This window comes from Morchella importuna (genome assembly GCF_003444635.1).
Source record: "Morchella importuna strain M04M26 chromosome Unknown Morimp01GS068, whole genome shotgun sequence".
Lineage (NCBI taxonomy): Eukaryota > Fungi > Ascomycota > Pezizomycetes > Pezizales > Morchellaceae > Morchella > Morchella importuna.
Genome location: NW_025763464.1, coordinates 107,158 through 123,457, shown reverse-complemented (window position 1 = coordinate 123,457; position 16,300 = coordinate 107,158). Strand labels below are relative to the sequence as shown.

General features: G+C 49.2%; 1 protein-coding gene across 1 annotated transcript; it reads left to right on the top strand.

Annotated features, from left to right (window-relative positions):
- Positions 1-648: 648 nt before the first annotated feature.
- On the top strand, positions 649-1,125 carry LAJ45_11460 (uncharacterized protein; the record flags this gene model as incomplete). Its single annotated transcript, XM_046120967.1, has 1 exon — positions 649-1,125. One exon carries the CDS (start codon positions 649-651, stop codon positions 1,123-1,125), a length of 477 nt encoding a protein of 158 aa, XP_045965867.1.
- Positions 1,126-16,300: the final 15,175 nt, after the last annotated feature.

The window sequence follows — 16,300 nt, the reverse complement described above, 5'->3', positions numbered from 1 at the left end:
AGAGCATTTAGAGCGCCGGGTGGAGATGTTCACATGTTTGCAGGTTCCGATACCAATCTTCCAAAGACCTGAGGTGTACGAGGTTCACAATATCAGGTGTACGGGAAACGCGGCTTTTAGGAAGGGAAAATAAGAAAGGATTGGGTATGGGTGTCGGTAGCGTCCTCAGAGGAGTGGGAGTGTTTCGGGGACGCTTACCAGGACGTGTCGAGGCTTGTTCAAGCTGCGGGACAGTGGGGGGCGAGCACATAGACTATGTATAGTGAGCTACTCGAGGCAAAGGATCGTAGTATCACTGATAGCTCACATGGGCTCCTGAAGGTTTGTAGGAGGAGGAGGAAGAAGATGTGGGTCGTTAATATTCGGAGTATATTGGGAATGGCCCATTTGTTTGAGGTGGAGACTGGTAATTGGTTGGTAAATACTAGGATAGACTTGCGTACGTGGAATGAATTTAGTTGAATACTTGTAAAGCCGTGAGGGCATTCTTGAGTGCTCTAGGAACGTTAGACCCAATTGGACTCTCTAATTCAAAATTCGTGTCGTTCTGCTATGCATGCGGATTGGAAGAACGAGGTAAAGTTTCGGCCGCTCAGTATCTGAGTCTGGCTATCCAGCAAGCTCGCTCCAGGAGGTCAATGCCAGTCCATGTTTGCTGCTTATGCATGGACATTGAGCTTTTCAGACGAGCCGTACCATGGCCTCAACCTCAAGGCTAATTATGCCTTTCACGAATCGACAGAAACATACACGTCCGTCAAAGGTTGGGTAGTCGTCACCAGTATACAGGACAGTGCTCGTATCAGTATCCCGCGACTGACGTACAGCGGCGTTGAGGATACCCACGTTAGATATCTTTTGAGGACTGGTGCGGCCTTCCTATCCTTTGAGGACGGTGTATCAATCCAAAGGAGCCCAAATGAGGGTTGCCTCACCTTGAGTGGGTATGACAAATGCCTCAGCTCTGTGAGCATTGGTGAGTGCTCTGGGAGCACTCGCGGAAGCCCTCGCGGGAGCGTTCGCGGGAGCGTTCGCGGGAGGCATTCGCGGGGCATGGGTGCCGTGAGAGCATTCGCGTGCCGTGAGAGCATTCGCCGTGCCGTGAGAGCATTCGTCGTGCCGTGAGAGCATTCGTCGTGCCGTGAGAGCATTCAAGAAAACTGTGAGAGCATTGGGAAGTGCTCGCGTGTACTACTGACGTAATCAAAAGAAGCAAAAGTTCCTAGGTACTGTGGGCGGAGTCACTCCATCCTAGCGTCTCCGGAGGGGGAGGGAATCTCATGGCGGCCCAGGCGACCAGAGCATTGGCGAGTGCCCTCGGACGTGAGCCATATCTCCTGACGGTCCCAGAGAGTGGGACGGTCCTGCGGCGGAGCCTGGCGCGAGGGTTGTACTCTGGCGGTGCCGGACGCGCTGGGCGCTCGTGGCGCAGAATGCCCGCCAGGACGTAGGGGCTGCGCCCTGGGTAATAGGCGAGCTTGCTGATGTCTGCCTCTGAATTAGTCTTTGGTAAGTGTCTCCAGGATGGATCCGGCTGTGCATAGTCTTGTTGCCACTATTTTTCCAATACCTTGCTGAAGCATTACAATAGGGAAATTGGTCGGTAGGCTTTGGCTGATGAGTAGTCGGGTTTTCCTGGTTTTGGGATTGGTACACATTTTGCCACTTTCCATCGGTCTGGTTGGACTCCGTGGCGTAACATGGCTGAGAACATGTCTTGAAATAGTTGGATGTTTGCTTTGATCGTAGCCTGGATGAATGGGTATGGGATGCCGTCGGGGCCGGTGGCCGAGTGTGTTGGGCATGATTTGATTGCGGATGTGATTTCTTCTGGTGTAACTTCCTGGAAGGTGTCACTAAGATCAAAGGATGGGGGTCTGATTTAAAGTGGGGGGTTGTTGGGGGACGTCCAATTTGTGGGGAAGAGTTGAGCTCTTGGAGCTTGGCACTTCCCCGCAAACGTTTCTTCACCTTGTATGGTTGGGATTGTAACATCCCTTCTTCTTCCTGCATTGACTAGTTTCCAGATAGTGCTTCCTTTAGCCAACGCGAGTTCCTTCTCCCTTTGTTCTGCTTTGGCTTTGCGAATCAGTGATGTCCATTTCCTGCTCGTTTTCCTGAATGTTTCTCTGTCCTCCTCTTTTTGGGTTTTCCTGGCTTTCCTTTCCGCTGTGTTGAGGGTTGTTTTGAACTTCTTCAACTCCAGGGTCCACCATTTTTTGGATTTGATGTATCCTTGGCTCCATGGGGTGACTTGGTCTATCAGGTTGTCTATGTGTTCAAGTATGAAGTCGACTGTTTGCTTTGTATGACCCTGGGATTCCCACGCCTCGGGGGGAATTGGAAGCCTGAGATGTTTTCTTCCAGTTTTTCCCAGTTCGTTCGGTGCCATAGTCTTCTAGGTATGTGGGGGGTTTTTCTATCCGTAATTGTACTATGGTTTTCCCGTGGTCGGAGCCTGCGCCATGGCGGTCGATGTTCCAGCGGACGTCATGGTCCAGGATAGGTCCTTTGATCAGGGTCAGGTCGATGATGGTTGGTCTGTTGTTGTTTCTGGGGAAGTGTGTGAATTCGCCCGATTCGTTGAGCAGGGATAGCTTTTGTCGGTCAATCCATTTTTTGAGTTTCTTGGATCCAGATTTGTCTGCTCTGATTGTGTTGGTGTAGTCGTGGGATCTGTGTCTATACCAGAGTTGGTGGTGGCTATTGAAGTCTCCCATGACGAGGCAGTTTTGGATGGTGTTTATCTGGCGGGAGATTTCTGTGAAGGGCCCGCTTCGCCCTGGTGAGTATATATTGAGGATTTGTGTCTTTTGGTTCTGGATTTCCTCCGTGACGGAGACGATGAAGTTGTTGTGCGTGTAATGGTGTTTTGGTTTTAGGTTGGCGTGTTTTCTGATATATGTTGCGGCTTTGGTGCCCTTGTTGCTGGCTGTGAATAGATAGAAAAGGGGGGATTCCGGTGGGTGGCCGTCCTTGTTGTTCCATGGTTCCTGTAACAAAAGAAAAAGTATGTTGTGGTCCTGTTCTGCTTCCTCCACTACTGACTTTGTTGTGAGCTCGTTTTTCGCACAGTTCAGTTGTTGTGCGATAGCCGTAGTTTTTTTGATGTGACTCATTGGGTGTTATCCATGGCTGCATCTTCTTGTGGGGGGTCTTGGGCCGGGATAACTACGGGAATTGGTAGCGTGCTTGGGTTTGTGTCTGGTCCGAGTCTGTTTGTGACTCGGACTTTGGTTCGTTCTGGGCAGTTGGCGTCTGTTGCTTTGTGGGGGCCTTGCAGTGATAGCATCGGATGGGTGTGTGTGAGCATCTGAGACCTCCGGCGCATTCTGTACATGGGTGGTCTTTGGTTTGGTGTTCCTCGGCACAGTATCCGCATCTTCCGCTATTGGAGCAGCGTTCCTGCCTATGGCCGTATTCAAGGCACTTGGCACACTGGATCTCTGGGTTTGCTGGGAGGTAACTGTCGATTTTGCAGTTCCTGTCAAAGAGGGTAAGGTATCGGAGGCCGAGGTTTTCTTTGGTGGATTGTCCAGGGAGGGCAATGATCATGCAGGAGTGTGACTTTCCGATTCGGCTTCTGGTTTGATAGCCATCTCGGGATTTGCGCCAGTTCAAAGGTGTTGCTGTAGTTGTTTCTGATTTCTGATGCTAGACATTGTCCTGCGTCGAAGGCTTCGCCTATAGAGGTGGGGATGCCATATAGGATGAATTTTGACCATCTAGAGTTAATTCGGATGTCGACGAAGGGTACCTTTAGTTCGTTCAAGGCAGTTTCGATTTCCTTTTTGTATTCAAGGACCTTTGTTGCTGGGGTTGCGAACTTTGATTCCAGATGATGTTGTTCTTGGTTGTTTTCCGGGCGGCGATAAGTTGACAGTCGGGGTCCTGGATTTTTCCATTTATTTTGGCTCTGATGTCCGATGAGGTGGCTGTGAGTTCTTTGTTTGTTTCGATCACTATTTCCCGGTTTAGTTTGGTGATTTCAGGTTTGAATAGGGGGTCTGCTTTGGGTTTGCTTTTCCTCTTGTTCGTGACAGTCGTGAATTCGGGGTTTGTGTTTCCTGCCGCGGCAGACGCATAGGATTTTGGTGCCGGTAAAGCCAGTGTTTCCTTGGCTTTCCCTTTTGGCTGTTGGGCGTGGTTGGGGTGGTTGGGGTTGTTGGCAGGTGTGGGGGGGCATTGATGGTGGCAGCAGCGATGGCGGCCATTGCACAGTTCTTCCTTCGTTGATTGCTTGTTGCTGGGCCTGTTGACAGAGAGGTTGGTGAGCTGTTGTTGGAGGCGGTGGAGTTTTTCCGATGTTTTGTCCTGGTTTTTTGTCATTTCAAACATTTGTTTGGCCAGGACGTCGACGGTGTGCTTGAGGGAGTCGTTTTGGGTGGATAGGACTTCAATGGTGGCTTTTAGGTCCCTGTTGATTTGTTCGGTCGTTTGGTTGAGGGGTTCGAGGGCTACGGTGAGGGCGTTTCTAACTACCCAAGAGATGTAGTTCAAGTCCATTCTGCGTGGGTTTCTCAGGGACGATGCTAGGGTGGATATAATCATATTTTGGGGTGTATGGTTCGTTATATTGGGTATGTTCGGCGAAGATGGAAAAAGGTTCGTTACCGAGTTGGGTTTGTTCGATTGTGGTGGACTGTGTTTGTTGGGTCGATTGGGTGTCGGGAAAGCGGGGGGTGCCGGGTTCCTGGTGGGGGGCCCCTGCGAACCAGGAGCACAACGAGGCTTGCTGGGACATCACTGATATCCCGGATCGGATTGGGTTGGGAAAGACTTCTGATAGAGTTCTTTTCCTGCCCGCAAGTTGGTGGGTTGTTGGGTCTGGAGAGGCCAGGTTGGTTGTTGTTTTCGCAGCGGTTGCGAGGCTTAAGCGAGGGTTTGAAGAGGTGGGAGTTCACAACTCAGGGACTAGAGCGTGAATAACTTCGCGTACGAACAGATGTGCGATAAGATACCAATAGATTACGCGGTCCATTGACATACAGGATCGTGTTCGAGTAAAAGTTTTATCGAGAGTGCAGGCCAAAAGTTATTGTTGTTCGAAAGTTTTGGTGTTGCGAGGGTAGATACAAGATAGATAGATAGATAGATATTTTATATTGCTTTGAAGTACAGGACTTATCGCACGCCGGATCCACCGCCATAAACATAGGAAAAACAAAGGAGACAGAAAAGGAAAAGAAGACGGAAAGCAACGAAGATCAAGGAAGGTACAGAAAAGGAAAGAGAAAACAAAGAAATCTTTCATCATTCCTCCGGGTCCTCCTCGTCCATTTCGTACCAGTCGAGTAGGTTGGTTTTTGATGCGAATTGTAGAATCAGGTCTACGTTGAGGTTGGTGAATAGCCAGTTTTCCCAGGTGTGCGGTCCTGGGATTTTATCCATAAGTGGCCTTCGTATTTGAGCCCATCGCGGGCAGTCGATCATGGTGTGTTTGGAGGATTGTTCCGAGCCACATTGGCAGGGTTCGGGTTCCGTGAATGCTGCGTGTCTGTCTATTCTGGTGACTTGGCATGTATGCGATTTATGAGTTTCGCTTTGGATCGGGGGAGTTTTGCTCGTTTGGGGTGAATTTTAAGGGTTCCTGGCTCGTGGTAATTGGTGCATGGGATGGAGTTCCATTCTTCCAGCATGCGTTTGGTGAGGGTGTCGTTTTGGATCCATCGTTCTCTGCGGTTGCCTGGTTCTTGGAATGGTAGCATGAGTGATGCTATCCGGTGTAGGCCTGTGCCTTTTGTGTTTTTTATTCTGGTGGGGAGGAGCTGTATAAGTCCTTCGTTGAGTGGGTGGTCGGCAGGGTGGCAAAGGATGCGCGTCCCGTATTTTCGTGATTTGTGGTTGAGGAGGTGTTCGAGTGGGGGGAGTGCTGCCTCTTTCAGCAGTCTTTCGGTTTTTGTCCAGCAGGGTAGGCCTGTTACTATCCTGGCAGCTTCGTTGTAGAGTGGGGATAGTGATCGGAGGATGTGGTCGGCTCCCGTCCACCATGCCTCTGATCCCCATAGGATGGTGGGGGAGGAAGCCTTGGACGATGAGGTGGTGGATGGATTTTACTGTTGTCCCGGGGAGGTGTGCGATGTTTCTGATTCTGCTTAGGGCTTTAAGGCCTTTGGCGATGGTTTCCTCGATATGGGGTCGGAAGGAGAGGTTTGAGTCCAGCCAGACTCCAACGTATTTGAGTCTATCTTTAGGTTGGATTTCTTCTTTTGCGATTGTTACCGAGTTTCTGGGAGTTGGAGTGTTCGACGATGTGGGTTTGAAGAAGACCAGGTCGGATTTCTGAGGTTCGTATTTGATATTGAGGGGTACTGCTTTCTTGACCCTTTCCGCCATTCTTTCGTTGAGTCTATTGGTGATGTAGAGGGGGGACTTTGCGAGTTGTAGGAGTGCATCATCGTCGATATAGGTGGTGTTGGTTTCTTTGGGGGAGTTGGTGGGGTCTGTTATCACCCCGGCGTATATCATAAATAATACTGGGGAGAGGGGGGAGCCTTGGGGTAGTCCTGAGGCATATGGTTGTGGTGGTTCTAGTTCGTGGTTAAATTGGAATTGGAGTGTTCGGTTGGTGTTGAATTCCTTGCACCAGTTGGTTAGGTATGTTGGGAATTTTTGTTGGGTCATGATTTCTGCGAGTAGGAGGTGGTTGACGCAGTTGAAGGCTCCCTGTATATCATTTGTAAGAAGGGCTGGTCTGTCCGGAGTGGTTCCTGTGGTTCGTTTAATTAGGAGGTTTTGTTTATATGCGTAAGGGTCCTTAGTAGGGCATCGATCGCTGAGATTGTTGGTCTTCCTCCGAACTGGTCTTTGCTAAGGGTCTCCAGGATGGATCCGGCGGTGCATAATCTTGTTGCCACTATCTTTTCCAGTACTTTGCTGGAGCATTGTAATAGGGAGATGGGTCGGTAGGCTTTGGCTGACGAATAGTCGGATTTTTCTGGTTTCGGGATTGGTATTCATTTTGCCGCTTTCCATAGATCCGGCTGGACTCCATGTCGGAGCATGGCCGAGAACATGTCTTGGAAGAGTTGGGTGTTTGCCTTGATTGTTGCCTGTATAAACGGGTATGGGATGTTATCGGGTCCGGTGGCCGAGTGTGTCGGGCATGATCTGATTGCGGATGTAATTTCTTCTGTTGTTACTTCCTGGAAATCGTCACTAAGGTCAAAAGAGGGGGGTCTGATTTGGAGTGGGGGGTTGTCGGGGGACGTCCAATTTGTGGGGAAGAGTTGGGCTCTTAGAGCTTGGCACTTCCCCGCAAACGTTTCTTCACCTTGTATAGTTGGGATTGTAGAGTCCCTTCTTTTCCCCGTTTTGATTAGTTTCCAAATGGCGCTTCCCTTGGCTTCCATGAGTTCTTTTTCCCTTTGTTCTGCCTTGGCTTTTCGGATTGCTGCCGTCCATTTCCTGCTGGTCTTCCTGAAAGATTCCCTGTCGTCGTCCCTTTGGGTGTGTCTGGCCTTCCTTTCTAGTATGTGGAAGGTTGATTTAATTTCCTTCAGCTCTGGGGTCCACCATTTCTTAGATTTAAGGTGTCCTGGCTCCATGGGGTTATTTGGTCTATCAAGTTATCTATATGTTCGAGTATGAAGTCGACCGATTGCTTTGTGTGGTTCTGGCTTTCCCATGCTTCGGGGGGAAAGTGGAGGCCTGAGATATTTTCTTCCAATTTTTCCCAATTCGTTCGGTGCCATAGTCTCCTGGGGATGTGAGGGGGCTTCTCTATTCGTAGTTGTAGGATGGTTTTCCCGTGGTCGGATCCTGCTCCATGTCGGTCGATTTTCCAGCGGACGTCATGGTCCAGGGTTGGTCCTTTGACTAGTGTCAGATCGATGATGGTCTGTCTGTTATTATTTCTGGGGAAGTGTGTGAATTCGCATGGTTCATTGAGTAGGGATAGCTTTTGTCGATCAATCCATCTTTTTAGTTTCTTGGATCCGGGTTTGTCTGCTCTGATTGTGTTGGTGTAGTCATGAGATCTATGTCCATACCATAATTGGTGGTGGCTGTTGAAGTCTCCCATGACGAGGCAGTTTTGGATGGTGGTTATTTGTCGGGAGATTTCTGCGAAGGGTCCGCTCCGCCCTGGTGAGTATATGTTGAGGATTTGTGTTTTTTGGTTTTGGATTTCCACTGTGACGGAGACAATGAAGTTGTTATGGGTGTAGTGGTGTTTTGGTTTTAGGTTGGCGTGTTTTCTGATGTATGTAGCGGCTTTAGTGCCTTTATTGCTGGCTGTGAATAGATAAAAGAGAGGGGATTCCGGTGGGTGGCCGTCTTTATTGTTCCATGGTTCTTGTAACAAAAGAAAAAGTATGTTGTGGTCCTGTTCTGCTTTCTCCACTACTGACTTTGTTGTGACCTCGTTTTTCGCGCAGTTCAGTTGCTGTGCGATAGCCGTTGTCCTTTTGGTGTGACTCATTGGGTGTTATCCATGGCTGCATCTTCTTGGGGGGGGGTCTTGGGCCGGGATGACGATGGGTATAGGTAGTGGGCTTGGGTCTGTATCTGGTCCGAGTTTGTTTGTGATGCGGACTTTGGTACGTTCCGGGCAGCTGGCGTTTGTTGCTTTGTGGGGGGCCTTGCAGTGATAGCACCGGATGGGTGTATGGATGCATCTAGTGCCTCCTGAGCATTCTGAGCATGAGTGTTCTCTTGTTTGGTGGTCCTCTGCACAGTGTCCGCATCTCCCGGTTTGGTGGGAGCATCTTTCGTGTCGGTGGCCATATTCCAACCATTTAGAACATTGGGTTTCTGGGTTGGCTGGGAGGTAGTTTTTGATTTTGCATTGTCGGTCGAATAAGGTGAGGTATCTTAGTCCGAGGTTATCTTTTGTGTATTGTCCTGGGAGTGCGATGATCATTGACGAGTGTGTTTTCCCTGTTCTGGCTTCGGGACTACTGAGCCATCTGGGGATTTGTGTCATCTCCAAAGTGGTTCCATAGTTGCTTCTGACTTCTGAGGCCATGACCTGTCCTGCTTCATAGCCGTCTCCGATTGTTGTTGGGATTCCATGTATGATGAATTTGGACCATTTGGAGTTGACCCTGATGTCCACAAAGGGGACCTTGAGTTCTCTTAGGGCTGTTTCTATTTCCTGTTTGTATTCGAAGACTTTCGAGGCGGGTGTGGCGAATTTGGTCTCCAGCACGATGTTGTTCTTCGAGGTTTTCCTGGCGGCGATCAGCTGGCAGTCTGGGTTTTCGATTTTTGCGTTGATTCTTGTTCTGATGTCGGAGGGGGTGACTGGTGATTCCTTGTTTGTTTCGATGACTATTTCCCTGTTGATTTTGGTGATTTCTGGTTTGAATAGTGGATCCGCTTTGGGCTTGAGCTTCCTCCTGTTCATGAACGTGGTGTATTCAGGGTTGGCGTTTCCTGCTGCGATAGATGTGTAGGATTTTGGTACTGGTGGGATTGGTGTTTCTTTTCCTTTTCCTTTTGGTTGTGGGGCGTGGTTCGCCTTGTTGATGGGTGCAGGGGGAGGGGCGGGGATGGTGGCGGCGGCGACGGCGGCGGTTGCGAAAGCTCTTCCTTCGTTGACTGCTTGGTTGCTAGGTCTGTTAACGGAGAGGTTGGTGAGCTGTTGTTGGAGGCGGTGGAGTTTTTCGGAGGTTTTGTCTTGGTTCTTTGTCATTTCAAACATTTGTTTGGCCAGGACGTCGACGGTATGTTTGAGGGTTTCGTTTTGGGTGGAAAGAACTTCAATGGTGGCTTTTAGGTCCTTGTTGATCTGTTCGATTGTTTGGTTGAGGGGTTCGAGCGCCACGGTGAGGGCATTTCTAATAACCCATGAGATGTAATTGAGGTCCATTCTGGCATGGGTTTCTTGGGGGACGATGCTAGGGTGGATGTAGTCATATTTTGGTGCGTATGGTTCATTGTATTGGGTGTATTCTGCGAAGATAGAGAAGAGTTCACCGCTGAGTTGGGTTTGTTCGATTGTGGTAGATTGTGTTTGTTGGGTGGGTTGAGTGGATTGGGTGTCGGGGAAGCGTGGGGGGGCTGGGGTTCCTGGGGGGGGGGCTCCTGCAAACCAGGAGCTCAGGGAGGCTTGTTGGGACATCACTGACGTTCCAGTTCGGGTTGGGTTGGGAAAGACTTCTGATAAAGTTCTCTTCCTTCCCGCGAAGTTTGGTGGGTTTGGTGGGGTTGGTGAGGCCAGGTTGTTGTTTTTTTGCTACGGTCGCGAGGCTTAAGCGAGGGTTGAGGAGTGAGGAGATCACAACTCAGGGACTAAAGCGTGAATAACTTGGCGTACGAACAGATGTGCGATGAGATACCAATAGATTACGCGGTCTATTGACATACAGGATCGTGTTCGAGTAACAGTATTATCGGAAAGGGAGGCCAAAAGTTATTGTTGTTCGAAAGTTTTGGTGTTGCGAGGAGTACAGAAGATAGATAGATAGATAGTTTTTATATTGCTTTGAAGTACAGGACTTATCGCACGCCTCCGCCTCCGCCTATAAACATAAGAAAGGACAAAGGAAAAGAACAAAAAAACGAGGAGAAAGAAAGACAACGTGAAGAACCATGAGGCGGAACAGAAAAGGAAAAGAAAAGATAGAAAAAAATATCATTTCTCCAGGTCCTCCTCGTCCATTTCGTACCAGTCAAGTAAGTTGGTTTTTGCTGCGAATTGTAGAACCATGTCTACGTTGAGGTTGGTAAATAGCCAGTTTTCCCACGTGGGCGGTCCTGGGATTTTGTCCATAAGTGGCCTTCGTAGTTGTGTCCATCGTGAGCAGTCGATCATAGTGTGCTTGGAAGATTGTTCCGAGCCGCATTGGCAGGGTTCGGGTTCCGTGAATGCTGCGTGTCTGTCTATCCTGGTGGCTTGACATCGTATGCGGTGTATGAGTTTTGCTTTGGATCGGAGGAGTTTTGCTCGCTTTGGTTGGATTTTTAGGTTTCCTGGTTCGTGGTAGTTGATGCATGGGATGGAGTTCCATTCTTCCAGCATTCGTTTGGTGAGAGTATCGTTTTGGATCCATCGTTCTCTGCGATTGGCTGGTTCCTGGAAGGGTAGAATGAGTGATGCAATCCGATGTAGGCCTGTGCCTTTGGTATTTTTTATTCTGGTAGGGAGGAGCTGTATGAGTTCTTCATTGAGTGGGTGGTCTGCGGGGTGGCAGAGGATGCGCGTTCCGTATTTTCGTAATTTATAGTTGAGGAGGAGTTCAAGTGGGGGGAGTGCTGCCTCTTTTAGTAGTCTTTCGGTTTTTGTCCAGCGGGGTAGGCCTGTTATTATCCTAGCGGCTTCGTTGTAGAGTGGGGATAGTGATCGGAGGATGTGGTCGGCTCCCGTCCACCACGCCTCCGATCCCCATAGGATAGTGGGGAGGAAACCTTGGACGGTGAGGTGGTGGATGGATTTGACTGTTGATCCGGGGAGGTTGGCGGTGTTTCTGATGCTGCCTAGGGCTCTTAGGCCTTTGGCGATAGTTTCTTCGGTGTGTGGTCGAAAGGAGAGGTTGGAGTCCAGCCAGACTCCTACGTATTTGAGTCTATCTTTGGGGTGGATTTCTTCTTCTGCAATTGTTACCGAGTTCTTGGGGTTTGGGGCGTTCGATGTTGTGGGTTTGAAAAAGACTAAGTCGGATTTTTGGGGTTCGTATTTGATGTTAAGGGGTGCCGCTTTCCTGACTCTTTCGTTCATTCTTTCGTTGAGTCTTTTGGTGATAAAGAGAGGGGACTTTGCTATTTGGACGAGAGCGTCATCGTCGATGTAGGTGGTGTTTATTTCTTTGGGGGAGTTGTTGGGGTCTGTTATTACCCCGGCGTATATCATGAATAATACTGGGGATAGGGGGGACCCTTGGGGCAGCCCGGAGGTGTATGGTTGTGGTGGTTCCAGTTCGTGGTTGAATTGGAATTGGAGTTTTCGGTTGGTGTTGAATTCCTTACACCATGTCGTTAGGTATGTTGGGAATCTTTGTTGGGTCATGATATCGGCGAGTAGGAGGTGGTCGACACAGTTGAAGGCTCCTTGTATGTCGTTTGTAAGGAGCGCTGGTCTGTTTGGGGTGGTGGTTCCTGTGGTCCGTTTGATCAGGAGGTTCTGTTGGATGGACGTGAGGGTACGGAGTAAGGCATCGATTGCCGAGATTGTTAGTCTGCCTCCGAATTGGTCTTTGCTAAGGGTTTCCAGGATGGTTCCGGCGGTGCATAGTCTTGTTGCCACTATCTTTTCCAGTACTTTGCTGAAGCATTGCAACAGGGAGATTGGTCGGTAGGCTTTGGCCGAGGAATAGTCGGGTTTTCCTGGTTTCGGGATTGGTATGCATTTGGCCACTTTCCATCAGTCCGGTTGGACTCCATGTCGGAGCATGGCCGAGAACATGTCTTGGAAGAGTTGGGTGTTTGCCTTGATTGTTGCCTGTATAAATGGATATGGAATACTATCTGGTCCGGTGGCCGAGTGTGTTGGGCATGATCTGAGTGCGGATGTAATTTCTTCTATTGTTACTTCCTGAAAATCGTCACTAAGGTCAAAAGAGGGGGGTCTGATTTGGAGTGGAGGGTTGTCGGGGGACGTCCAATTTGTGGGGAAGAGTTGGGCTCTTAGAGCTTGGCACTTCCCCGCAAACGTTTCTTCACCTTGTATAGTTGGGATTGTAATATCCCTCTTTTCCCCTTTATTAACTAGTTTCCAGATGGCGCTTCCCTTGGCCTCTGTGAGTTCCTTCTCCCTTTGTTCTGCCTTGGCTTTGCGGATCGCTGCGGTCTATTTCCTGCTTATTTTCCTGAAGGTTTCTCTGTCTTCGTCCTTTTGGGTGTTTCTGGCTTTCCTTTCTAGGATGTTTAGGGTTGATTTGAGTTTCTTGAGCTCCGGGGTCCACCACTTCTTGGACTTGAGGTGTCCTTTGCTCCATGGGGTGACCTGATCTATTAGGTTATCTATGTGTTCGAGGATGAAGTCGACCGATTGTTTTGTATGGTTCTGGCTTTCCCATGCTTCGGAGGGAAAATGGAGGCCTGAGATGTTTTCTTCCAATTTCTCCCCGTTCGTTCGGTGCTATGGTCTCCTGGGGATGTGAGGGGGTTTCACTATTCGTAATTGCAGGATCGTTTTTCCATGATCAGAACCTGCTCCATATCGGTCGGTGTTCCAGCGGACATCATGGTCCAGTACTGGTCCTTTTACGAGTGTCAGATCGATGATGGCCGGTCTGTTGTTGTTCCTGGGGAAATGTGTGAATTCGCCTGGTTCGTTGAGTAGGGATAACTTTTGTCGGTCTATCCATCTTTTCAGCTTCTTGGATCCCGATTTGTCTGCTCTAATCGTGTTGGTGTAGTCGTGGGATCTGTGTCCATACCAGAGTTGGTGGTGGCTGTTGAAGTCTCCCATGACGAGGCAATTTTGGATGGTAGTTATTTGTCGGGAGATTTCTGCGAAGGGTCCGCTTCGTCCTGGTGAGTATATGTTGAGGATTTGTGTCTTTTGACTTTGGATTTCCACCGTGACAGAGACGATGAAGTTATTATGTGTGTAATGGTGTTTTGGTTTTAGGTTGGCGTGTTTTCTGATGTATGTAGCAGCTTTGGTGCCTTTGTTGCTGGCTGTGAAGAGGTAAAAAAGAGGGGATTCCGGTGGGTGGCCGTCTTTATTATTCCATGGTTCTTGTAACAAAAGAAAAAGTATGTTGTGGTCCTGTTCTGCTTCCTCCACTACTGACTTTGTTGTGAGCTCATTTTTCGCGCAGTTCAGTTGCTGTGCGATAGCCGTTGTCCTTTTGTTGTAACTCATTGGGAGTTATCCATGGCTGCATCTTCCTGTGGGGGGTCTTGGGCCGGATAACTACGGGAATTGGTAGCGGGCTTGGGTTTGTGTCTGGTCCGAGTCTGTTTGTGATTCGTACTTTGGTTCGTTCTGGGCAGTTGCTATCTGTTGCTTTGTGGGGGGCCTTGCAATGGTAGCATCGGATGGGTGTGTGTGAGCATCTAAGGCCTCCAGCGCATTCTGTGCATGGGTGGTCCTTGGTTTGGTGTTCCTCAGTACAGTGTCCGCATCTTGCGTTGGTGTGGGAGCAGCGTTCTTGCCTGTGTCCATATTCGAGGAATTTGGCGCATTGGGTTTCTGAGTTTTCGGGGAGGTAGCTGTCGATTTTGCAGTTTCTGTCAAAGAGGGTGAGGAACCGGAGACCGAGGTTTTCTTTGGTGAATTGACCGGGGAGGGCGATGATCATGGAGGAGTGGAATTTCCCAATTCTGGCTTCTGGTTTTGATAACCATCTCGGGATTTGTGCCAGTTCGAAGGTGTTGCCGTAGTTGTTTCTGATTTCCGAGGCCAGAAATTGTCCTGCATCAAATGCTTCCCCTATGGAGGTAGGGATACCATGGAGAATGAATTTCGACCATCTGGAGTTGACCCGGATGTCGACGAAGGGTACTTTTAGTTCGTTTAGGGCGGTTTCAATTTCCTTTTTATATTCAAGGACCTTTGTTGCTGGGGTTGCAAATTTTGATTCCAGGATTATGTTGTTCTTGGTTGTTTTCCGGGCGGCGATTAGTTGGCAGTCAGGGTCCTGGATTTTTGCGTTTATTTTGGCTCTGATGTCCGAGGGGGTGACTGAGGGTTCTTTGTTTGTTTCGATTACAATTTCCCGGTTGAGTTTTGTGATTTCCGGTTTGAAAAGGGGTTCTGCTTTGGGTTTGGTTTTCCTCTTGTTTGTGACGGTCGTAAATTCGGGATTCGTGTTTCCTGCCGCGGCGGCCGCATAAGATTTTTGTGCCGGCGGAGTCAGTGCTTTCCCTTTTGGCTGTTGGGGGTGGTTGGGATTGGGGTGGTTGGGGTTGTTGGCGGGTGTGGTAGGGGCGGTGATAGTGGCAGCAGCGACGGCGGCGGTTGCAGAGGTTTTTCCTTCAGTAACTGCTTGGTTGCTAGACCTGTTGACGGAGAGGTTGGTGAGCTGTTGTTGGAGGCGGTGGAGCTTTTCGGAAGTTTTGTCCTGGTTCTTTGTCATTTCAAACATTTGTTTGACCAGGATGTCAACGGTGTGTTTGAGGGATTCGTTTTGGACGGATAGGACTTCGATAGTGGCTTTTAGGCCCTTATTGATTTGCTCCGTCGTTTGGTTGATGGGTTCAAGCGCTACGGTGAGGGCATTTCTAACTACCCAGGATATATAGTTTAGGTCCATCCTGGCGTGGGTTTCGTCAGGGACGATGCTGGGGTGAATGTAGTCGTACTTTGGTGCGTACGGCTCGTTGTATTGGGTGTGTTCGGCGAATATAGAGAAGGGTTCATTGCCGAGTTGGGTTTGTTCCACTGTGGTGGACTGTGTTTGTTGGGTTGATTGGGTGTCAGGGAAGCGGGGGGGTGCCGGTGTTCCTGGTGGTGGGGCTCCTGCGAACCAGGAACTCAAGGAGGCTTGTTGGGACATTACTGATGTTCCAGTTCGGGTTGGGTTGGGAAAGACTTCTGATAAGGTTCTCTTTCTTCCCGCAATGTTTGGTGGATTGGGTGGGTTTGGTGAGGCCAGGTTGTTGTTTTTCGCTGTGGTCGCGAGGCTTAAGCGAGGGTTTTGAGGAGGTGAGAGTTCACAACTCAGGAACTAGAGCGTGAATAACTTCGCGTACGAACAGATGTGCGATGAGATACCAATAGATTACGCGGTCTATTGACATACAGGATCGTGTTCGAGTAAAAGTTTTATCGAGAATGCAGGCCAAATGTTATTGTTGTTCGAAAGTTTTTGGTGTTGCGAGAGGTAGATACAAAGATTCCGTGAAGAGAAGAGGAAAGCAAGGGAAACATCAAAAGGCACGAGACAACGCCCCCTTATATATCCAACCCCTAGTCCGTTGATGACTAATGCCCCACGTAATGGAAACCAAAAGAACATAACAGAAACCCCATTACAAATCATAGTTCAACCGCGCAATACCTCCTCTTCACAATCCAATCTATCACCTTAGCCGAAATACAATATTGCCGTTACAGAAACAAGGGCAGATGAGCCCCTACCTCTATTGATATGGAGGGTAGGGATCCTGGCGAGCAAGAAGTCTTACAAGTCAAGCTAGGCGACTGGACCAAAAACTAGAGCAGAAGGACGAGCATGCCAACTAAGGAAGGGTTACCCCAAACATAAGTTACCCTACCTTGACTGTCAACCTTTGAGGTTCAATAACTTTGCAACTGATGGCCGGAAAATAGGCTTTACCAAGTCAGAAAGGATCCTGACGATGCTCCGGTCCATTTGGGGTGGTTGAATGAACGCATTGCGGAGTTGAGGAAACACTGCAAAATAAACACGTTTTAGACCCCCAAAAATAACCCCCGGAGTGTCGT